Source organism: Pelodiscus sinensis, chromosome 2 (genome assembly GCF_052426305.1).
Source record: "Pelodiscus sinensis isolate ZL-2025 chromosome 2, ASM5242630v1, whole genome shotgun sequence".
Taxonomy (NCBI): Eukaryota; Metazoa; Chordata; order Testudines; family Trionychidae; genus Pelodiscus; species Pelodiscus sinensis.
Window position 1 is genome coordinate 101,588,402 of NC_143053.1, and position 25,535 is coordinate 101,613,936.

Genomic DNA, 25,535 nt, shown 5'->3' on the forward strand with positions numbered 1-25,535 from the left:
AATTTACTTGTCAAATGTGCGATTCTAGTAATATGATCAAAATTGTATTTTATTTGGAGTGACTTAAATTCTGGTCAAGTGAATTTCATTGTCCATCACTAGTTGTTCTGGAGTATCAAAAAAATCAAAAGTGCACTTGAGTTTCTCAGAGATACTGTGACATGTTATTTCTTACAAGTGCATTATTTTAATAAACGGAAAAATAGTCCACTCTGAGCAGGTAATGATGTCCCCTGAATTTTGCCCAGGGCAAGGTCTGCCTATAGGAGGTGGTGTTTTAAAAGGTTTTGTGTTGGTCTGTTTCTTTTGCAGTGTTTTCTTCCAGATACTTTGTTCTTTGTCCTTTTTGATTCCTGGCCACCACACCGATTAGCCTGTTCAGGGTATTCAGTTAGTCCTTGATATCCATCATGAATGAGATTTAGTATTTGTCCTCTCACTTTGGCTACATCTAGACTACAAGCTTCTTTCAGAAGAAGCTTTTTTTCAGAAGAGATCATCCAGAAAAACTTCTTCCTAAAGAGAGTGTCCATACTGCAAAAGTGCATCAAAAGCATCCGGACTGAATGGACACACTCTCGTATGTAAGCTGTGATTGCTATGATTGGAATGGCCACCAGGGCACCTGTGCTTTTTCCTCTTTCCTCTTCTTCTAAAAGAACTTCCTCTTCCTGTTCCACACACACTGTTGCCGGCAAGAGTAAGTCTCGGGTCCAACACTGGATTCTCAAAGTACAAAGACATGCTACACAGGTGTCTGTCAAACACAAGCAGTTTATTTTCTGACAGCTATCAGAAACTAACTAAAAGAACAACATGATAGGAAAAGTGGCATTCTTACATCCCTTCTGCTAGCCGGGGAACCCCGTTTTGGCTGCGGATGAAGTGGAAGACTGTCTCAGCTTCCGAGGCGCCGGTACCCAAAGCCCATCAGTGAGGTTCAAATTGCTGTGCTCTGGTGCAGATTTAAATACAGTGTCTCTACATTGTTTGTGGCAGTTTGGAAATTTCCGGGGATTACTCATCACTTGGTACAGTATGGCTCAGCTGTACTGCTTGTCCTTTGACTATGTTTACATGATCAGTACATTTAGGTAAACAAGATTATTTTCCCACCCTTATCTATAATTTGTTCTTGCTACAATGGTGTATGTTCCTAGAGACTTGCTTCTGGCTTATCAGTAGTAGGGAAGGGGGGAGAAATGGGAAATGGGGAGCAATGCAGGCCTCACCACACCTGTACTTCACACATACAGAGTTCTTCCACAATTGACCCCTATACGTACATTTTTGCGAAAGAGCTCTTTCGCAAAAAGGCTTCTTCCTCGTAGAATGAGGATTACCAATGCTGGAAAAACCTTTCTGTTCTTTTGATTTTCTTGCGGAAGAATGCAATTGCAGTGTGGATGTTTCTCAAGTTTTGTTGGAAAAACAGCCGTTTTTCCGACAAAACTCTGTAGTGTAGACATACCCTTCAGTTTGATATTATGATGCAATTGCCTGGAGTCCATTTGAGTCACTTTATTGTCCACATACTGTAGTCTCTTGTGACTTCTTTAGTGTCCTTCAGATACTTAGGCCTCCAGTCCTAATGTAAAATATATGTTAACTGAAGAACCAGCCTCTCACTGGTATCTTTACCTTTTTGCAGTCCTAAAACAGTTTTCAGTCAATGCATGCAGAGATTTTATAAGACATTTAACATTTTCTCCTAGTCCTTGAATTCTCTGTTGAAAATATGCTCTTAAGTAAACCACTTTTTTCTGAGGTATGCATCAAACATAGCCAGAACTCTTTCACAATGATCTTTGACTGACTTCAGTAAATGTTAAAGGGGGAAAAAAAAGTAGATATATGCTGTGCCTGCTTCTTCATAGCATAAATTCAAGAACATATCTCAGTGTCTCTGCTTTCCATGTGGAGTTTGACTGTGATGCAAAATATTGCTAGTGAGTGCTTTCAGTCCATTTTGAAGGTTTGTCGAAATTGAAGATCTTTAGGGCATTGAAGAGTGACACATTGATCAGGCTCTGCCACCATTGTTGCTTTGTTCCTTTTCTTTCAGTTCTCCTCTACGCTACTTCAGTTGTGACATTCATATGCAGCTTATACATGGTAAGCCGCAGGGTTGTTACTAGTAGCTCAGACTTCTGTGCCCAATATAGACTGACTACAGAGCTTCTCTCTCAGAGAGATACACCAGAGATGTCTTCCATAAGATCCTTTAATGAACTGGCAGGTGTGGCTGAGACTAGTTGAAAATAAAGTCTGTTACGCACACAGTACTGCCTAGTGTCTGAACACTAACATATAGTTTAGCATTCCATTATACTGGTTTTTACTCTATTATTTAAATATATTTATAAGTTTTCATTGTTTGAACAATAATGTACATAAATATAAATTCATGCATATAATCATATAGCCCAATTAATACAGTCAGAAGTGATGAACCTTTTCTGAGCATTGTGCAAATGAGTTATTTAGTCTGTGGTCTTTTAGTTGGTCTTATAATTTGTTCCACTCTGATAAATGTAGTATAAAAGAGAGGGTTCATGGTTAGATTAAAATATTGCTGTGTGTGTAATTAAGGATAATCGTAATGCAGATAGTGCAGATATCAATCTTCTTGCTTGTCACTTTCTCCATTAAGAGATGCTGCAGATTTTTGTAATCAGTTTGTCTTGTGTTGGTGGATAGTTATTTCTTTATTCATCTGCAGTAAGTAGTAAGACTTCCTGTAACAGTAGTCTTAGCAGGCTTTTTCAAGGGTATCTGTGCTATCCAATATCAGCACATGTGGTTAGATTTCTTTGTATCCTGTGATTTTCTTTTCATATATCTTTGTTCTTAAAATTTTGGACAGTACAATGATTTGTACAGGGAATTTGTTTACTTTCCTTTAACCTCTCCACCATAAGACCGACCAGTTTATGGCTCTTTGACGTGTTAGCTGTTAAGGGGTATTTGTGTGTTCAACAGTCTACAACAATGGAATTGTCACAAAATTTGCCATAGAATTGTGTGCTAATTTGACTTTTTTAGAGACATGAAGTTTCTAATCTTGATTTGGAGAAAGAGTTCTAAATATGATTTGTAAGTTGTGGTGATTTGTTCCGAACTCTGCAATATGAAAAAGTGGATGAGGTACAAACTGTTCCAATATAGTATGAATTAATTTTCTCAATACAGGCAGCCCCCGGGTTACATGGATCCGACTTACATCGGATCCTTACTTACAAACGGGGTGAGGCAACCCCGCACTAGCTGCTTCCCCCCAGCGGACCAGGGAGACGCGAAGCTAGCGCCCCTCCCCACCAGACCAGGGATTTGCGGAGCGGCTTTTCTCAGCAGACACCTCAGCTTGAGAATAAAGGACTGAGGGAAGTGAGGTGTGGGAGAATAAAACTGAGCTCTGGAGAAATGTTTGGGTAGAGTCTCCCCTACAATATGTACCAGTTCCGACTTACATACAAATTCAACTTAAGAACAAACCTACAGTCCCTATCTTGTACGTAACCCGGGGACTGCCTATATAGTATTAATTCTGAAGTCTACTAACGGTCATAGTGATGATAATATTGGTTTCATTGTCGATCATCTCAGCAGAAGCAGCAGTGAATGTGTGTATCCTTTATTACTGAAATTAATGATGGGAAGTGAATAGTTGCTTTCTGGAGGGTTGCTGAGATTGAAGAGCAAAGAGCTCAAGCCTTCTCTTTAAATCTTACTGCCTCACTTCTCCATAAAAGCCATTATTCTTCCCATTAGCCACAACTGTGTCCTGAATGCCAAAAAGCTAAAACTGTTAAAAACTTTTCAAAATGTGAATTGTTCATTGAAAATAACTAATTTTTGATGGGTAGCAGGGATAATTAAGAACATTTTTCTTAATATTTCTGTAGCTTCTCTGCTACCTTATCGCTCTTCTCTTGAAGAAATGATGCCAATGCTACAATGGTCCCTTCAGCTAAAGATCAATAACCCCTGCCACTCTTGTCTCTGCCTCTCCTTTCCCCCCAAAGAAGGAAGCAATGACATACTGGCCAGCCCATCATAGCCCACTATCATAGAAATCTTCTTGTTGTCCTTGTGAAGTATGTTATTTCAGTTATATAGGAAAAATTATGATTAATTATGGGAATAAAAAGGTAATAAATTGAGTGAAAGCAGGAAGAGAAAACATAAAATGAAAACAAGAGACATGTATTAACTCACATTTAATTTTTCATTAAAATGAGAAGTTGATATTGACATTGTTAGCCTTAAAAACAGTACATGACTGGTTTTCTACTTCATTGTTAGTAGGCTTAATCCTCAGGCTAACAGATACCAAGTAGACTTTTCACACACTAATAAATATAATTTTGCTTTATAATGAGATTTACTTACTTCATGAAACATAAGAATGCTCATACTGGATTGGAACAAAGGTCCGTCTAGCTCAGTGTTTCTCAGAGTGGCCTGCAGATCCATTCTGTGAAAGCTGCTACTAGGCCACTCTGTTTTTTTGTTTGTTTTTTGTTTGTTTTACTTACCAGCTCTGCAACTATGGAGCCTCGCAGTTCTGATTGGCTGCAGTTTGTGGTTTGCAGCCAAGGGGAGCTGTGGGAAGTAGTGGCCCAGGTCATGCTGCTTCCCATGGCTCCTCTTGGCTGCAAATGGTGAACCACAATGAGACTCCATGGCTGCAGAGCTGGTAAGTAAACATACCAGAACAGCCCTTTGGCAGCTTTCCACTGAACACATCTTAAGTTACTGGCCTCATGCCTAAAAACTTCCAGTAGCTTGTTAAGAAGGTAAAATCTTTAACCAAAAGACAACAGCTTGGCAAAAAAAATCATCTATCGTCTATAGAATTAAATAGAAATCCCAAATATCACCACATTATTCAATTACTGTATTTTCCGGCATATAAGACGACTTTTTATGCTAAAAAACATCCCCAAAAATCGGGGGTCGTCTTATACGCCGGGTATACAGGCAGTCCCCGACTTGCAGGTACGAACGGGGCTTTTCTCGCCCCGGAGGACACAGACTGCGGGACCTCGCGGTCCCGCCGCCCGTGTACTCCGGGGCGAGAAAAGCTGCTCCACGTCTCCCTGATCTGCAGACCAGGAAGACGCGGAGCAAAGCCGCGGAGGGGCTCGGGCAGCGGGGCAGCCCAGGCGTGCTGGGTTGCTGCCGGTTGGCCTCTTAAGGGGGGGTAGTCTTATATGGCGAGTATAAGATGAAAACCTATCTTTTAACTAGAAAATTAGGGGGTCGTCTTATACGCCCAGTCGCCTTATACGCCAGAAAATACGGTATATCAGTTCTACAAATGACTATCAGCTTTCTGGGAATGGGCAATGTGTTTCTCAAAGTGGTCTCCGGACCTAACTTCCATGAACTTATCTAGTTCATTTTGTATCCTGTTAATGACCTGACCTTCACAACATCCTCATACAAAGAATTCCACAGGTTGATGACTGTGCATTGTGTAAATAACTACTTTCTTTTGTTTGTTTTAAACCTGTTATCTATCTATTTAATTTGGTGATCTCTAGTTCACCGAATGAAGGCATAAATTGCACTTCTTTCTCTATACCAGTCATGATTTTATAGCTTTCAGTCATATCACTCTTAATCATCTCTTCCATGCTGAAAAGTCCCAGGTTTATTAATCTCTCTTCATACAGAATCTGTTCCACACTTCTAATAATTTTTGTTTTCCTTTTCAGAACTTTTTCTAATTCCAATATATCTTCGTTTGAGATGTGGTGACCACATCTGCATGCAGTAGTCGAAATGTGGGTGTACCATGAATTCATGTACAGGCAGTCCCCGGGTTACGTACAAGATAGGGACTGTAGGTTTGTTAAGTTGAATTTGTATGTAAGTCGGAACTGGTACATATTGTAGGGGAAACTCTAGCCAAACATTTTTTTTAGTTTTGGATAGCATAGGGAAAGGTTAACTCCCCTCTAATGTTTGTTTTGCTGTCTGTTCCCCCTGTTCAGAAGATTTCACATCTATTTCTGTCCCTGTGACAAACTCAGGACTAAAGGAGTAACTCATCAAATACCAAACAGCTCTGCACCATGCTTTGAGCTAATAGCTTTATTTCCACACACCACCCAGGGTTCTAGGAGGAGGGTCCTTTTTTTGCTAACACAATGAGGCCAGCACTTTGTTTGTTTTGGTGGAGTCTTTGTTTGCCCAGGGAGCCCAGCATGTATAGGGGGAGGAGGGGCGGAGAGGCTGCTTTTGTCTGCTGTTCGGCAGCCTGTTGCTCAGGGGAGGGGGCAGCCTGTTGCTGGCAGGGGGGGAGGGGGGAGGCGTGCAGGATGCGAGGCCGCGGGGGGGGGGCAGCGGGCGTGGGGAGGCACTTTTCCTCTGCCCGGCAGCTCTGCGGGATCCCTGTCCCTGTGGCCAGCTGCTGCAGGCAGAGGTCAGTTGGAGCCGGCCGAAGAGGAGGAGGAGGTGGATTCTAGGACCCAGGTGAGCGAGCTCCGGGGACGCTGCTGCACTCCGGGAGCCCGGCATGTATAGAGGGGAGGAGGGGCAGAGAGGCTGCTTTTGTCTGTTCGGCAGCCTGTTGCTCAGGGGAGGGGGCAGCCTGTTGCTGGCAGGGGGGTGGGGGGGGCAGCGGGCGTGGGGAGGCACTTTTCCTCTGCCCGGCAGCTCTGCGGGACCCCAGTCGGAGCCAGCCCGAGGAGGAGGAGGATCCTAGGACCCAGGTGAGCGAGCCCCGGGAATGCTGCTGCGCATGTGCGGGAGTTGCCTCACCCCGTTCGTATCTAGGGATCCGACGTAAGTCGGATCCACGTAAGTCGGGGACTGCCTGTATAAGCAATATATTTTCTGTCTTATTCTCTATCCCTTTCTTAATATTTCCCAACATTGTTTCCTTTTTTTTTTTTGACTGCCCCACATTGTTTGGTTTTCAGAGAACTATCCACAGAGACTCCAAGATCTGTCTTGAATGATAACAGCTAATTTAGACCCAATTATTTTATATGTATTTTTGGAATTTTCCAGTGTGCATCACTTTTCATTTATCAGCATTAAACTTTGTCTACCATTTTGCTGCTGAGTCATCCAGTTGAGAGAGATCTTTTTGTAGCTATTGCCTGGGACTCAACTATTTGGAGTAATTTTGTATCATCTGCAAACTTTGCTATCGCAAGTTTACCCCTTTTTCTAGACCATTTATGAGTATATTGAATAGGACTGGATGCATGAGGACTGATAGCGTTGTGCTATTTTGATTCTTGCAAATGTAGAGTTTTTATATATTGGAAATTTTTGTTAGTGATGGGGATTTTAAATTACTACTTAACCATATGAATGTCAATTATCAATGTCTCCAAACTTAGGCAATTTTCAGGCTGTTCTAACTGTATTTTATGGTACCCAATAAAGTAGCAGATATCAATGTGCTGATGTTCCCATAGCCTACTCTTCCCTAACAGGCTCCAGTTTCCTCTACATATTGGACTTCACCATAAGCAGAACAAAAAATTGCTATTGTTTCTCCCTTACAATTTTTTTTTTTTTTGTAAGGGTAGGGTCAAACTGGCTTTTATTACTTGGGCACCTATAAAAGTAGAGGTAAGAACAGTCTGAAAATTGCCTAAGTTTGGAGGCATTGATAATTGACATTCATATGGCTAAGTAGTAACCTAAAATCCTCATCACTAACAAATTACACTAACAATATTTTGGCAAGAATCAAAATACCACAACACTAACAGTCCCCAGGCACCCAATTCTATTCAATATACTCATAGGCTGAGTCTACGCTGGCATGACTTTGCGCAAATACTTTTAACGGAAAAGTTTTTCCGTTAAAAGTATTTGCACAAGAGAGTGTCTATACTGGCATGTGTAGATGCTCTCTTGCGCAAGAAAGCCCCGATGGCCATTTTAGCCAGCGGGCTTTCTTGCGCAAGAAATTAACGTTGCTGTCTACACTGGCCTCTTGCGCAAGAATACTTGCGCAAGAGGGCTTAGCCCTGAGCGGGAGCATCAGAGTATTTGTGCAAGAAGCACTGATTTTTGTACATTACAACATCAGTGTTCTTGCGCAAATACTCGCGGCCAGTGTAGACAGGCAGCTTTTGTGCAAAATCTTGCCAATGTAGAAACAGCCATAGTCTAGAAAGAAGATTTCTAAAACCCTTCTTGTCAGTCTTCAAAAGTCAATCCAAAAAAGGATCCTATGAAATAGTGCAAAATCTGGCAGTTTACATATGTGTTGATTGTGTTGTTAAAAAATATTGTAATTGAATACTGCCACGTTAAGACCATTTGGGAAATTCAAAAATTGCCCAGTCTTGTAACCAGGGCTCGACAAATAATACAATCTACTCGCCCATGGGGAATAAATTGTAACCCGGAAGAGCTGTGTTCGGGCGATTTGCACATGCACAGAACGATCTGCGCATGTACAGATCGCCCGACAGCGCGGCTGGCGAGTGGGGCTCACCACGGTTCGGTGAATCCTGCTTATAACGATTAATGTCTCGTGTAATGCAGAATGAGATGAAAGTATAGTTTCTTTTGCTCTCTGAATTAACTTTTGACAGTATCCAAAGGAGGGTCGTTGGCACTCAGAGTACTAATATAGGATCCTGCCGATGATGTTTAGTTAGCTATATTATTGACTATTGGATGGCTTATACAAATGCATAATGAGGCTACGTCTACGCTGCAAGCTTTTTGCACAAGAAGTCTTTTGCAGAACAGTTCTTGAACAAAAACATCTTGCCCAAAACTTGTCCACACCTCAAAGTGCATGGCAAAAGTGATGTGCTTTTGTGCAAGAGAGTGTCCACGCTGCATGGACACTCTTGCGCAAGAAAGATCAGATGGCCATTCACAGAATCAGAGCACCTGTGCTTTTTTTAGAATGGCCTCTGGAGCATCCACGCTTGCCTTTTTGCGCAATAGCTGTAGTGTATAAGGGAGTTATGCCTCGTAGAAGGAAGTTTACCTACACTGGCAAAAGCCCTCTATTCTGCCGTTTTACTCCTGATTTACTTGCGCAAAAGCACATTTGAGGTGTGGACGCTCCACAGTTTTTTGTGCAAAAACCTTGCAGTGTAGATGTAGCCTGAGAGACTAGCAGTGCCCAGAAAAGCTTACAAGCTGAAAACCATATGCTAGTTTGGTGAAATGGCTTCCCATCTTTTAGCAACCTAAATTCAAATACTGGATAAGGGAAATATCTGAAAATGAGTTTTGTCCTGAGTTCACTGCTATTTGTACACATCACAGAAACACTTCACAGTTTGGTGCAGTTGGGAGTTTATGCACAAAATAGAGCCAGAACTGTTTTTGATACTTCATTTATTTTGCAAATGATCATTATTGACATTTGAATTGCAGAGATGAAAGTTGAAGCTAGACAAATTCAGACTAGAAATGAAACACAGATTTGGATAATTTTCCTTAAATAAATGTTCCAGTTCAAACATAGAAGTCATATGGCTTGTGGTGCACAGGTCAGACTAGATGATCACAGTGGACTCTTGTGGCTATGAAAGCTGTGTAGAAAGACTTGGTAAGTCTTTATATGCTATGTCTTTTCAAGTGCATATGATCTACCACTTTATATGAGCCCTGAGTTTACTCAGAAGTTTAAAAAAGGCAAAAACTCTATTCAGACCCATCACTATAGCATGTGTACATCTTCCCTGAATTACATCAAGAAACGTTGTTAGTATGTCACTTGTGTTCTTTCTCCCTAACTTTCCTAGGAGAAAGCAGTGAGAGAACTACTCTTTTTAAGACTCTGTCTATATGAGAGAGAGAGGAAGTGTTCTCAATGTATGGAAAAATACAAAATGTAGTAAGAAATGTGTGATGTGGTTTTCCAGTGGCATATAAATTGAAACTACTAAGAAAATATATCAGCATTAGATTAAAATTCACACTATGATTTGAGGACTTCAGTAACACAGCTAGAGATTAGGGCTCTATTATAGGAGTGGGTATGTGAGGTTTTTTGGCCTGCAATGTGCAGGAGTTCAAACTAGGTGATCATAATGGTCCCTTCTGACCTTAAAGTCTACAAGTCTGAGGCCTAGACATCCCCATAGTAGTTAAAGGTGGCCTGTGTACAGAAAAAGAAAAGAATTAAGGCTCCTGTATGTTGTCACTTCATACCTAAATTGTACAGTCACTCTCTGTGCTACTCCCGAAGTCCTTAACTTATCATTTCTTTGCAGTCCAGTCCCATATCCCTTACATTTTTGATGGATACTTTGGAGATAATGAGATCAAATGAATAACAGTATGCTTCAGATTTATAGAATCATAGAATACTAGAACTGGAAGAGACCTCGAAAGGTCAACAAGTTCAGTCCCCTGCCCCCATGGCAGGGCAAAGCATCATTTAGATTGGGGTGAGGAACCTTTTTTGGATTGGGGACTGCAGACCCACAGAAAATCAGTCAAGGACCACACACAAGTGAGAGGCAACCAGATCCTCACTATCATGGCCCTCCAGGGGGAACCCCAAGCCTCAGGAACTGGATTCAGGCAAACTGGGGGCTACATCCGGCTGCCAGGCCTTAGGTTCCCCACCCCTGATGAAGATCATTCCTTATAGATGCCCATCTAACCTACCCTCACGGCAGGACCATGCACTATCTGACCCACCCTTTTAGGTACTTGAAAACTACTATCATGTCCCCTCTCAGTATTCTCTTCTCTAAATGAAACAAACCAAATTCTTTGTCTTCTCTCATAGGTCATGTTTTCTAGACCTTTAATCATTTTTGTTGCTCTTCTCTGGACCTTCTCCAATTTCTCCACATCTTTCTTGAAATGTGGTGCCCAAAACTGGACACACTACTCCAGTTGAGGCCTAATCAGTGCAGAGTAGAGTGGAAGAATTACTTTTCATGTCTTGGTCACAACACTCCTGTTAATGTACCCCAGAATAATGTTTCCTTTTTTTGCAACAGTGATACACTGTTGACTCATGTTTAACTTGTGGTCCACCATGACACCTAAATCCCTTTCAACAGTACTCCTTCCTAGACAGTCATTTCCCATTCTGTATGTGTGGAACTGCTTGTTCCTTCCTAAATGGAGTACTTTGCATTTGTCCTTCTTAAACTTCATCCTGTTTACCTCAGACCATTTCTCCACTTTGTCCAGATCATTTTGAATTATGATCCTATCCTCCAAAGCACTTGCAACCCCTCCCAATTTGGTATCACTGGCAAACTTAATAAGCTTACTCTCTATGCCAATATCTAAATCTTAGATGAATATATTGAACAGAACCAGTCCTAAAACTGACCCCCTACACAACTCCTCTTGTTATCCCCTTCCAGCATGACTGTAAACCATTAATAGCTACTCTTTGAGAATGGTTATCCAGCCATTTATGCACCCACCTTATAGTTGCCCCATCTAGGTTGTTTTTCCATAATGTATTGATAAGAAGGTCATGCAAGACTGTATCAAATGCTTTACTAAAGTTTAGGGATATCATGTCCACCACCTCCCCCTTATCCTATCATTATTTGTTCTTTACAAATCCATGCTGGCTGTTACTTATCAACTTCTTATCAGCCAGATATTTGGGTTGTCCTTATTTCCCTTTTTATAGATGGGCAGTATATTTGCCATTTTCTAGTCTTCTGGAATCTCTCCCGACTTCCATGATTTTTCAAAGATGATAGCTAATGCTCCAGATACCTCCTCTGTCAGGTCCTTCATTATTCTTATATGCATAACTGTATTGTGGAAGATGTGTGTGGGGTAATTAATGGTGTGGAGTAAGATTTTGCCAGTTGAGTAAGGGACAGTTTTTAAAAACAAACAAACTTGTTTTTGAAACCATGAATGTTTGGAACAATCTTTCTGTATTTGGGAAATAGATGTAGATTTGATGATGGAGAGGAAATAAACCTCCTCTTTCTCTTTTTTTTGGGGGGAAAGGGGAAGGGACAGAAGTTCCCTCTTCTTTAAAATGGGATAACAGTACTGCTTTGCCTCCTGAAGTTCTGAGAAGAAATCCAGAAAGACCAAAGCAGACCGTGAAGAACTTCAAAAAGATCTCACCAAATGAAGTGATTGGGCAACAAAATGGCAAATGAAATTTAATGTTGATAAATGCAAAGTAATGCACATTGGAAAAAATAATACCAACTACAGTAAAACTCCAGTGGTCAGGCATCCGATACTCCGGTACCATCTGGAACCCGGAAGTGCTGGACAATTAGAACTGCTCTGCCCCGGGCTTCCCGGAGTCAGCCACTGGTCAGTTTCAGCAGCAGCTGACTTGGGGACGCCTGGGGCAGAGCAGCTGGGGTGCTGCCAGGTTGGTCCCGCAGCGCCAAGGGACGCATCTGCCCCCCCCTCCACCCCAGACTCCTCATTACCCCCCCTTCTGATAGTCCGGCATATCTGATAATCCGGCACCCCCTGGGTCCTAAATGTGCTGGATTATCAGAAGTTTATATACAATATGATGGGAACTAATTTGGTTACTAATTTGCTCAGGGTTCAGCTGATCGCCATATTTGGGATCGGGAAGGAATTTTCCTCCAAGGTAGATTGTCAGACACCCTGGAGGTTTTTTATCTTCCTCTGTAGCATGGGGTCGGGTCACTGGCGGGAGGATCTCTGTATCTTGGGGTCTTTGAACCATCGTTTCAAGGACTTCAATATCTGAGATACAGGTGAGAGGATTATTCTTGCAGTGGGTGGGTGAGTTTCTGTGGCCTGCATTGTGCAAGGGGTCAGACTAGATGATCAAAATGGTCCCTTCTGACCTTAAAGTCTATGAGTCTATGAACTACTCAAGAGAAAGATCTTGAAGTCATTGTGGATAGTTCTTTGAAAACATCCACTCAGTGTGCAGCAGCAGTAAAAAAGGCGGATAGAATGTTAGGAGTAATTAAAAGGATAGAGAATAAAACAGAAAATACCTTATTGCCTCTACAGGCAGTCCCCAACTTACGCGGATCCGACTTATGTCGAATCCGCACTTACGAACGGGGCTTTTCTCGCCCTGGAGCTCACGGGCGGTGGGTCGCCACCCGTGTCCTCTGGGGCGAGAAAAGCTTCTCCCGGTCTCCCTGGTCTTCTGGGGGGGTCCAGTAAAGCCGCTGGACCCCCCCCCCCAGCAGACCAGGGACACCCGAGCAAAGCCGCCGCCTGGGCGGCTTTGCTCCCGGGCAAACGAGCAAAGCCGCCCAGGCGGCGGCTTTGCTCTGGTGTCCCTGGTCTGCTGGGGGGGGTCCAGAGGCTTTGCTGGACCCCTCCAGCAGACCAGGGGGACAGGAGCAAAGCCGCGGAGCACGCCCGCAGCGGGACAGCCCAAGCGCCTGGGCTGTCCCGCTGCGGGCGTGCTCCAAGGCTTTGCTCCCCATCTCCCTGGTCTGCTGGGGGGGAAGGGGTGCAGCTAGTGCCCCCCCCCAGCAGACCAGGCTTTTCTTGCCTACCCCTGGGGTAGAGCAGCTGGGGGCTGCCGGGTTGGTCCCGCAGCACTGCTCCGACCAACCCAGCAGCACCCCAGCTGCTCTGCCCCAGGCATCCTGATTCAGCCGCTGCTGGTCAGTTTCAGCAGCGGCTGAATCAGGACCTGGGGCAGAGCAGGTGCGGTGCTGCTGGGTTGCTCCAGTAGCGCCGAGGAGCCGCGCTACTGGAGCAACCTAGCAGCACCCCAGCTGCTCTGCCCCAGGTGTCCCCAAGTCAGCCGCTGCTGAAACTGACCAGCGGCTGACTACAGGAAGCCCGAGGCAGAGTTGCTCTGCCCCGGGCTTCCTGGAATCAGCTGCTGGTCCCCAAGTCAGCTGCTGCTGAAACTGATGCCTGGGTTTCTTAAGTTGAATCTGTATGTAAGTCAGAACTGGCATCCAGATTCAGCCGCGGTTGAAACTGATCAGTTTCAGCAGCGGCTGACGCCAGTTCCGACTTACATACAGATTCAACTTAAGAACAAACCTACAGTCCCTATCTTGTACATAACCCGGGGATTGCCTGTATATAAAACCATGGTACTCCCACATCTTGAATATTGCGTACAGATGTGGTCACCTCATCTCAAAAAGGATATATTGGCACTGGAAAAGGTTCAGAAAAGGGCATTAAAAATTGAGGGGTTTGGAACTGGTCCCATATGACGAGAGATTAAAAAGACTTGGACTTTTCATCTTGGAAAAGAGGACACTAAAGGGGGATACGATAGAGATCTATAAAATCATGACTAGTGTTGAAAAAGTGAAAAAGGAAAAGTTATTTACTTATTCCCACAATAAAAGAACTAGGGGTCACCAAATGAAATTAATAGGCAGCAGGTTTAAAACAAAGAAAAGGAAGCTTTTCTTCACTTAGCACACAGTCAACCTATGGAACTCTTTGCCAGAGGATGCGGTGAAGGCTAGAACTTTAACAGGGTTCAAAAAAGAGTTAGATTCATGGAGGTTAGGTCCATCAATGACTGTTAGCCAGGATGGGTAGGAATGGTATCCCTAGCCTCTGTTTCTCTGGAGGTGGGTGATAGGGGAGGGATCACATGAGGATTACCTGTTGTGATCCCTCCCTTTGGTGCATCTGGTATTGGCCACTGTCAGCAGACAGGATACTAGGATAGAGGGACCTTTCGTCTGACCCAGTATGGCCGTTCTTAAGTAAATATTCAAGACGCGTGCTTTAGTGATGTGGTCCATATAAGTACCAAATTGCACGATGGGATCTATTATCCTCCCCCCATACAAAACAAGTAAAGGGTGAGGATATGACCCCTTGAAATTGTTTTCTTTTGAAGATTTTAGTTGGCCCTTTAACATTACGTAATGTATTTTTCTGACCAAAAACTATAGTTAACATAGTCCTTATTGAAATTCTTCTGGCACTTTAGAGATCCATTTATAGGGAGGCTCTGAAAGGCTTAACTGTTTGTTTGTTCTATAATTTTTCTAAAATATTGATTTCTGAATTGCAAATACTGAATGCAAAGTACTTTGATAAATCCTATTTTAATTGCATTTCAATCCAAGTGTGACCCTTAGTTGCTGATCTTACTGGACATTTGATTGGAATGATTTTTTTCTTACAGACATATAAATATGCTTTTTCCCCAGAATCAACGAATCCCAGCTGACATGGTATTTCTCAGAACTTCAGAGAAAACTGGTATGTTTAGATACTTCAATTTTACTGATTATATTGGAGCTTTGTGAGTGCAGTGAATTTTGTTTTGTGTATGAGGTATTTTGATTTAGAATGGTCATAAAGAACTATGATAGAAGATGAACCTTTGATAATAGCAGTATACAGGCATCATCTTGTGAGTTATGAGAAATTTATGGATCATAATATATTTGAGCAGATTAGGAATTCAAATTTTGAGCTATACTGTATGACACTTCTAAAAAATGCTCTCTTGACTACATTTGTTGATTTTATTACATATATGTCTTTTACATCTAGTACTCAAATACTTAAGCCAGATATTGAAGCAAAGGCAGACTGAGATATTTTGTGAATTTGAATTAGAGATACAAATAATTCTTTGGTAGATTGACAATGTATATTAGGTATGCATTTGTATAGAACTATTATCTTTATATATATTGGAAATAAAAATAAGTACAGTTACATTGGTTTTACTAAGCCACTGATGTAATTGCATTCTATTCAGTATGTCACACTAATATGTGATTCTAATAGTGTATATAACTTTTCAAATTGACTTTTAAATGAGAACATTGGAAGGCTATAAACAGGTCAGAATAGTTAATATTATAAATTAGCACTTGCTGTATAGAATGTCTTAAAAATGGAGTTCTCAAACTCCAGCTCCTCTCACTTCTGCAGTAAAACCTCTATGGTCCACCTGTTCCACAACAATTGGTTTTCTGCATATAAAAGCCGGGGCCAACATTAGGAGGTAGCAACTTGTCTGAGGCCTCTGCAAAGTTAAGTTGCTCAGGCTTTGGCTTCAGCGCCATGCAGCTGTGCTTTGTCTTTTTGCCCTGGACCCCACCAAGTCTAATGCTGGCCATGCTTGGAGGACCCCCTGAAACCTGGTCATGGTCCTCCAGGGGGCCTTGGATTCTTGGTTGAGACCTAGTGCCTTATACTCTGCTAACATTAATCTACTATGATTAAAACTGTGTGAGAACTGACTACCAAGTGGAAAGAGGTCACAATTAGAGCTAATTTATGTCTCAGTTACAGATCCCTAACATGCTGGGGTTTACCTATTATCAGACATCTAGACTAGCTATGAGTCCACTTAGCAGCCATTTCAGCTAAACTCCCTCCAGTTCAGAGACTCCATTTCTTCCATTCCTCAATAGCTAGATTGCTTATCTGAATATATTCCTCTCCCCATCCCCATCAGATAACCTATACTTTCTCGGAATCAGAACTTTTTTTAAAATTGATTTGATTAATCTTCTTTGAGCCAGTAGTTACATGTAATAGTTCCTTCTAAGATTTATCATCTATGTGCAGAATAAATGTTATATGCACCTAAGGCATGTGTGGATGTGCACTACCAACAGAAACACATGCTGCTGGCTGGGGTCAGCTGTGGGCATTCTGCCAATGAGGTGGGAAGCACCTGGGCGGCCAACCAAGTGCTCATCTTACAGGGAACACTGGTTACAGATGCTTTATTTTTCATTTGTCCATTACAGCAGTGTTTCTGGTAGCAATTAGAGTGTCTTCAAGGCTGGGAAATTCAAACCTTGAAGGTAGGGCCATCTTAATGTATATCCTATTAAGAGAAGGCAATGTTGAGAACTCGTTCCAAGTTTCTGCTCAGAATAGCTACTGATTTCTATCTTCACCTCTCTGTGTGCTTTCTGGTCACATTGCAATAAAGGGGAGGTGAAAACACAAGTTGTAGGCATGAATAAGATGCTGCTATTCTACCTAGACAGGACTAAACTATTTAGAGAATACCCCAGATTATGTGTAGTTTATGGAGAAAGGATGAAGCAGGTAACTCTGTTGGAATAGGTGGCAATAATCAACCAAAGCAGGGGTCAAGTTGGCAGGGTCATATATAGTGTGCCATAATGGCACCGTTGTAGGAGGCTACTCAGCCAACCTGATGAGGGCTGCTAAGGAAAAAAGTTCCCGACATCCATGCATACACAGTCTTATTGGAATGCTTGTGAACAAGACATCTTGAAGAACAATAGTTAGCTGTGAGTAGTTATACTGACAGGCATGATCATGGGCTCTGCTCTGAGAAGCAACCAAGATCACTTGTCTACATATTAAAGGCAAAGAAACAATAGATCTGGTGAATAGAGTCTATACTGGTCAGCCATTCAGAGCTTTATAAATCAAGCTTAGAAACTGTTGTTTTAACCTACTTTGAGTAGGGGTCCAAATAGAAAACCTAAAGTTCCTTGGCTAGGAGGAGAGATTGTTCCTTTTGTATCTTGTGTTACCTGTGGCTCTATGGCCACATATGGGACATATGCATATAGTTTTCAATCTTCTCTTTTCCAGACTAAACAAACCCAGTTCTTTTAATCTTCTCTCATAGGTCATGAATCCTAGACTTTAAAAAAATATTTATTGCTCTTCTTTGGACCTTCTCCAATTTTTAATTCTTGTAATTTCCAATCTTTTGTAAAAATGTGGCTCTCAGAATTGGACAATGTTCCAATTAAGGCCTAATAAGCACAGAGAAGATTGGAAGAATTACTTCTCATGTTCTACTTATAGAACCATTGATATCTACTATGAACCATTGATAAATACTCTTCGGGAATTATCCAAACAGTTATGCACCTACCTTTACGGTAGCTCCATCTTGGTTGTATTTCCTTAGTTTATTAATGAGAAGGTCATGCAAGTCTGTATCAAATGCCTTACTTAAGTCTAGATCTGTGGTGTCCAACCAGTATTGAAGCAGTCGCTACTATACTGGCTACTATTATAGTGAATTAGACACACTCAACCTGCCAAATAGCTACATGTGGCTAGTAGTTAGCATGTTGGGCACCATGGGTCTAGATATATCACATCTACCACTTTCCCTAATTTAGAAGGCTTTTTTTTTTTTTTTTTTTTTTTTTTTTTTGGTCAAAGAAAGCTATTAGGTTGGTTTGACATAATTTGTTCTTTACTAATCCATGCTGATTGTTAGGTATCACCTTATTACCTTCTGGATATTTGCAAATGGATTCCGTAATTATTTGCTCCATTATCCATCCTGGTACAGAAGTTAAGATGGCTGGTCTGTAATTCCCTGGATTGTCCTTATTTCCTTTTTTGGATAGATGAGCACTATATTTGCCCTTGTTTTCTGGAATGTCTTCTGCATTCCATGACTCCTAGAGATCATTTCCAATGATTTAAATATCTCCTTAGTCAGCTCCTTCAGTATTCTAAGATGCATTTAATCAGAGTGTGGTGATTTGAAGACTGCTTACTTGTCTAAATAATTGACTTGTTCTTTTCCTATCTTAGTTTCTGAACCTACCACATTTTCACTGACATTTCAATCACCACCCACTTTCGTGGTAAAAACTGAAACAAAGATGTCAGCAGGCAACTCTGTCATTTCCACATTTTCTGTTGTTGTTTTTCCCTCTTGTAATGTTACGTTGAATGTAATGTTGAAAAAAGGGTTGCTAATGGGGGAGAGGAGTAGTAATTCTCATATTCTGAATGCATCCACAGAGCCACTTTTACCCTCCCAGATAATGTACTCTAAGTAGAGCTTCTAGAATTGAAGAGGAGCTGATGGATTGCTAGATGTGATGTACAGTATCTATACCATTGGTCCATGGACTGTAGAGCTGAACAGAAATTAATGTGCCCCTGAATTGCTGTGAAAAATTATATAGCCACATAACCTCTGTGGTATGGTTCTGTGGAAGAAATGCATTTAAAGAATAAGAGTTAATCTTGGTTAGGCACCTCTTGTTTTTCTTTTAGGAGTTCAACCTATTAGTTGTAGAAGATGGGTGCTTTTCTGATTCAATGACACAAAGAGGTGAATTATAGCGTTCTACCCTTTCCTGAAATCCAGAATCATCTGTGAAATTCAAACGGATAGTGTGAAAATGTTTTTGATGTCTCTTTTCTCTCTGACCTTGGTTCTTCCTCAGAGCCTGGATGTTGGGTAGAGCTGGCTGCCAATGAGTTGTTCTCCTTTTAGGACTAATTTTCTTTGCACATACATAGTGATTCAGTGTCATGTTCTGGGAAGTGAAAGTCACTAATTCTTAAACGATAGATTCTTCCAGGAACTCATAGTTTGTTTATCAAAGAAGAAAGGATTTCCCAATGAAGATCTACACCAAGAGCTGGAAATAATGTAAAGTTTTTTATCTGTGGACGATCTCTTATTGGATCAGAGTTCCATTCATTAGATTCCAGACCTAATTTTGGAAGATATTGACAAATCTGAAGATTAAGATATTATGAGTTCACATGTTTCTTATTTCAAGGGATGAGTGTGTATCATCTAAATGTATTCAGGCTCTGAAACTTCATTATGCAGTTTTTCAATCTATGTACATAAGGTTATGTCTAGACTATATCCCTCTTTCGAAAGGCTGAAAGATGTCTCTTTTCTCCCTAGTGACCTTGGTTCAATATTATGCTTCATTTGCATAATGGTAGCTGCACGTTCTTTCAAAAACAAGTATTTTGAAAGTGAAACTGCTGTCTAGATGTGGTTCTTTTAAAAAAAAAAAAAAAAAAAAACACCAAACCCTTTTTCGAAAGATCCTGTACTACTTAGGATACAAAAAGGTGTTTTTTAAAGAACCACGTCTAGACAGCGGTTTTACTTTCAAAATACCCATTTTCGAAGAATGCGTAGCCACCATTATGCAACTGAAGCATGGGAAATTCAAATCCCAGCTTCATTTGCAGTTTCGATCAAGCTAATTTACATCCCTCTTTCGAAAGAGGGATGTAGTCTAAGCATGCCTTAAGTGTTTTCTTCTGCCTCATCAGCACATAATCATGTGAAACACTAGGTTGAGCTCTCCTCCTTTACCTCTTGCTGGGCAAAACAGCCAGTTTGGTTGTCATTATCTCTTCTAGGAGCATTTCTACATTTTAGAATAAAAGTTTATCCTTGTGTTCTCTATGTAACATTTTCTATGAAATGGTGTTTTTTCATTTAGTCCCTTCTTCAGTTCATAAGGTTGATTTGAATGTTGTAATAATGAGCCTTTTGTATTGTTGCCATTTCTTCTAATCTGATGACTTTATAATATCTGAAGTTTCTTGCTATGCATGTCTGTAGAAATAAGTTCTATTTGGATTGCACTAAAAGTTTGAGTAAACAAACATTAAGTTTTCGGAGTCCCAATAAAGGTAAGAGTGTTTAAGACTGGAATTTATAGTTAGCTTTGTGATTGACTTTACCTAGACTATGAGAAATACATAGGAAGAGAAAATGGAACAAGAAATTTGACCAATGGTTTCTCAAAGACCTGATCTAAGCACAGTTTTTTGTAGCAATATACTGTGTGTCAGTTGAAGATATAATTATTTTTACAAGCATAATTATATGGCACAGCCATAAGTGTGGCAACAGGTATACTATCATCATGAGCACATTTATTCTAGTTTATTCATTTCCCGTGTGTCCAAATTTATTCTCTCTTAATTATTGAACAATGGGAGATGAGAAAGTTAATTCAGAAGTGACTGAAAATAATCGAAACTATTAAAATAGTTAGCCCAACTGTAAAAATGTTTTACTATTTGTAAGTGGTTATGCACCAAGTTTTAGCCAGGAGGACATAGTAATTTGGCTGCAAAAAATAAATAGTGTTGAAAAATATTTAATAATGGAAACCTTGACCCAGCCTTATCTGTAGTGGCGCAAATAGCACTGTTTTAAATAATACTCCTAGATTGACTATAGGTACTGACTATACTAAAGTCCCTTTTTTTTCTTTCCTAAATGTGGTGCTATAAAAATGAAGTGTTTAATTTTCTTTGTAAATTAAAGGAGTGCCCACTGATTACGCTAGATATTTTTAAAATAATGGCACAAATTCTGACTCGTGGAAAACAAATGTTTTCCTATAAGTGGGTAATTTAAAAAGCCACAAGAAGAGAGCAGAAACAAAATGGATATTGGAATGCAATTGATAGTGAGCTTTTCTATGTGGAAAAATAGGCAAGTATGTATGGAGAAAATTGTTTGAGCGTTATGATAAATAGTTAGTTATAATTACTGGTGCTATTAAATGGAAATTTCCAAGAGTTTTTTTCAAACTGTGAATTAAAGTTGGGAGTTATCACTGTTTGTATTGGGTTGTGTCATTCCAACAGAACAAAATGATACTTAATAACTTTATGGGGTAAGTGAGAAAAGACCAGATCTTGAATAAGATCTTGACAGTAAGCTGTCTTGGAATCAGAGGTAAGATCCTCTCATGGACTGGTAACTGGTTAAAAATAAGAGACAAAAAGTAGCAATAAATGGTCAGTTTTCAGAATGGAGAGAAGTAATTAGTGGTGTCCCCAAGGAGTAAGTATTGAGACCAATTTTATTCAACATATGCATAAATGATCTGAAGAAAGGGGTAAACAGGTAGGTGACAAAATTTGCAGATGATACGAAACTGCTCAATGTAGTTGACCAAAGCAAATTGAAGAGCTTCAAAAGGCTCTCACAAATTTATCACTAGACAATAAAATGTGAAATTAAATTTAATGTTCTTAAATGCAAAGTGTGCAAATTAGAAAACATAATCCCAACTACACATGTGAAATGATGGGTACTAAATTACATAATCCCAACTACACATGTGAAATGATGGGTACTAAATTAGCCATTACCAATCAAGAAAGAGATCTTGGAGTCCTTGTGGATAGTTACCTCAGTGTGCAGTGGCAGTCAAAAAGCAAATACAATTTTGGGAATCATTAAAAAAGGGATAGAGAATAAGACTGAGACTATGTTATTGTCTCTGTAGAAATCCCTGGCATACCCACATCTTCACAATTGCATGAAGTTGTGACCTGTATCAGTGGGGTTGCCGTGTATGTCTGTGTCTGTAAAAACAACAGATCCCCTGGAACCTTAAAAGACTAAGGGTATGTCTACACAGCAAAATTAATTCAAAATAACAGCTGTTATTTCGAATTAACTTTAATAGCATCTATACAGACAAACCGCTATTTCGAAATAAATTTGAAATAGCGGGACGCTTAATTCAAATTAGTTAAACCTCATTCTGTGAGGACTAACGCCAAATTCGAAATAGCTAATTCGAAATAAGCGCCATGTGGATGCTTATTTCGAAATAGGGGGCCTCCAGCCCTTCCCAGGGAGCCCTGGTGGCCACTCTGGGCCAAACCAGGAAAACTCCTCTCCTCTCCCCCAGCCCCAGAGCCCTTAAAGGGGTAGACTCTGGCCACAGTGCCTGTACCATCTACAGACCTGCAAGCACAGAACCAGCAGTCACTGACCCTGATCCAGTGGCCTCAAGATGAGCTGGGCAGCCAGATCCAGCCAGCTCTCCACAGCTCAGTTCCCAGGAGCCAGCCAGGGGCCAGAGAAGGCGGGCGCCATCCTGGACTAGGGCGGAGATCATGGACCTCATTGAGGTTTGGAGGGAGGTCTCCACCGTGTACGATCTCCGCACTAGAAGGAGGAACGTGGCCGTCTACAGCCTTATAGCTGCCACCATGGCCACAAAAGGCCACATGCACACCGAAAAACAGTTGTGCATAAAAATTAAAGAATTGCAGCAGAATTATGCCAGGGCCACATGGGGCAGCTGTTAGCTGGTGGCCGGGGTAGTGAGTGATCTGTGAGCCCTATCACACCTGAGTCTTTAGCTGCTAGGACAGAGTTCCTTCGCAGCGAGCAGCCAGGGAGGCTGACGGGTGCCCCAAGGTGGTGCAGAGAGAGCTTGTTACACCTGAGACTTCGACTGCTAGGACAAAAGTCTCTTCGCAGCGGGCAGCCAGGGAGGCTGACGGATGCCCCAAAGAGTCTGCCCCGTGGAGGTGGCACAACTCAACGCTCAGCTCTTACTGCGTTTACCCCTGACTGGCTATGGTTCTTTTGATTGTGTTTGGTTCTGTTACAGCAAAAGGAGTCAGGTTAAAGCTTAAACAGTTACTATTTTATTGTTACAAGGCAAGCTTAGCTGTTAAATGTTACTGCTGTGTTACAGATGACACAGCCACTACAAAAGGCAAGACAGAAAATACAATGAAAAGTCACTTAAAGGTATCATGAAACCCTTTTGGTTCTCTGAGCTCTTATTGAATGCGCACAGAAATAGACACCTAGCAGGTGTATTCTCACCACAGCGATCCTTACTCCAGCGAAGCCAGCATTTCTCTCAATCCCAATGGGAAGCAGTCGGTACGAGACAAAGGCATCCCTAAAGTCTCGGGGGTCCAAGACCACCTGACCAGCAGGTATATGGGTGGATCTCGAATTAGAGTGGGGTACAGGGCCCCACTTTATACCCCTGTGGTCACGTAGATGCTTCTCTTGTCATTAAAATGCCAATTAAGTTGGAACGTCTTTGTGATGCCTGTTGCCACAAGGGGTCCAAAGCTTAATTTGCACCTGTGAGGTGGAGGTAACTAAATTATTAGGGCCAGACATCCTTTTCCTGATGGGGCGGCAGATTCCTCTTCTGGGATGGTGTGTGTAGGCGTATCAATACTGGTACCAGCCAAAGGTAGCCCAAGGCCCCCGACCACCTGCTTGCCCAATTGTCGCTGTTATCTGGGTCCTGTCTAGCATCCAGGGCCGTTGTTATTCCAGCACCTCTGGAGGCCCTGGAGCCTTTGAAGACAATTTCGCTCTCAAGGATTCTCTCTCCCAAGGATGTCAGAGGAAGGAGGGGGGGGGGAGGGTTCTGTCTGGCTACAGCAGCTCCCCAACAGGGGCACACACCTGCCCCTATTTCGAGGCCCTGGACTGCATCCTGGGGGGAGGGATGGTCCATGCCAGCCCAGGGGGCAGCGAGCCGGGAGCAGAGGGCTCTGACCAGGGTGCGGAGGAGGAGCGGCCACAGAGGGTGTCACGCCGGCTGGACCCCCGAGCTATCCTAGCAGTGGAGTCACCAGGGTCATCCGGGGAGGCCACACCATGTAAGTGCCATCACTGTCCCCTTCCGGGGAGGGGAGGGACAGGAAAGAGATGGAGATCAGGGACCGCGCACGTGGGCGTTGCTTATCACGGATCACGCAGCACCCTGTGCACGTGCGAGCACATGCCGTGCCACCCCTCCAGCTGGTGGCTCCAGCTGTGTGCCATACAGGGGCTGTGGCCTGATAGCCACACGCATGTGTGAAGAGACCTGACATGCTTTTGTTCCCAGGGTGGGACACAGCAGGACGCCCTCCCTTCACAAGCTCCCTCTACACACAGGCATGGGACATCTCCCCCCACCCCCCACCTCGGCCGCACGATACACAGCAGAGGGGCATGGGTACGGTTTTGGGGCAGCTCCCACTCCTGGGGATAGCCGGGCAATCTGACCATGGCCTCTGTGCAAGCACATCGGCTCTGATGGTGCAGGGCATGGTTATCATCACCTCGCAGAGGAGGGCTGGGCTTCACCCATTGTGTCCCCAGGGAGAACTGACCACTTCTCTTCTTTCTCCACAGCCACACTGGCTGCACGTGCAGAGCGTACCACCCCTCCTGGGGCATGCTCCTGCACCTGAGGCCTCCGCAGGAGGACCAGCTGACCACTGCAGGAGTACCGAGAGCAGCACCTGGGGGCACTGCGAGCCCTGCACCACACCCTAGACCACTGGGTGCAACTGGATTTGGAGCTCTGGCTGGAGCAGCTTGCCCATGGTTGTGCCGTCTGTGCCCATCTGCAGACCCTGGTGCAGAGTGTGCTGCCTCGTGCTGCTCCAGCACCTGCTGCCTCCACAGCTCCCACTTCTCCTCCCAATCCTTCTCCCCCCACCTGCCTCTCCCTCCTCAACCTCCACACACCCCACCACACCCTCCTCCCCATCTCCCCAGGGACTCGGAGGCCCCCGCATCCACCATGCTGGGGGACAGTTGGCCCAGCGAGACCCCCACCCCTGAGCTTCCCTACCCCTTGCTTCCCCCTTCCAGTTCCCTCCACCCAGTTTTTCTCCTCCCCTCTCGCCTCCTTTCCCCAGTCTCCCCAGAGTTTCATTCCCCCCCCCCCAGTTTTGTTACATAAACACAGTTTATATTTTTGAAATTATGTGTATTTTATTTGACATTAGGAAGGGGGACTAGGGTGGGGTAAGTGGAAGGATATGAGGGTGGAATAAGGCATGCCAGGGAGACTTCAGTCCTGTTCCATGTGGAAGCTCTCCCGCAGGGCCTTCCGGCTATGGACAGCCCCCCTATGGGCATCCCAGCTGGCAGCCGTGCGGGGCTCTGTGTACAGGCCAGCCAAGTGGTCGGCCTCTGCAATCCAGGCTGGCAGGAAAGCCTCCCCCTTCCACTCACACAAATTGTACAGCACACCACATGCGGAATATTCCTCTCGGAGAGGCCCAGGCGGGTGAGGAGGCATCAAAATCAGGCCTTCAGTCTGCTGAAGGCCCCCTTCACCACAATG

At 42.9% G+C, this 25,535-nt stretch overlaps 1 protein-coding gene across 3 annotated transcripts in view; it reads left to right on the forward strand.

The window, feature by feature from the left end:
• Nucleotides 1–25,535, forward strand: part of ATP9B (ATPase phospholipid transporting 9B) — a 313,712-nt gene that overhangs the window by 79,363 nt on the left and 208,814 nt on the right. For all 3 annotated transcript variants that reach the window (XM_006128867.5, XM_075921103.2, XM_006128868.5), the window contains exon 7: nucleotides 15,093–15,144. In XM_006128867.5, the coding sequence (XP_006128929.1) occupies nucleotides 15,093–15,144 (52 nt within the window). The remainder of the gene's footprint in view (nucleotides 1–15,092; nucleotides 15,145–25,535) is intronic.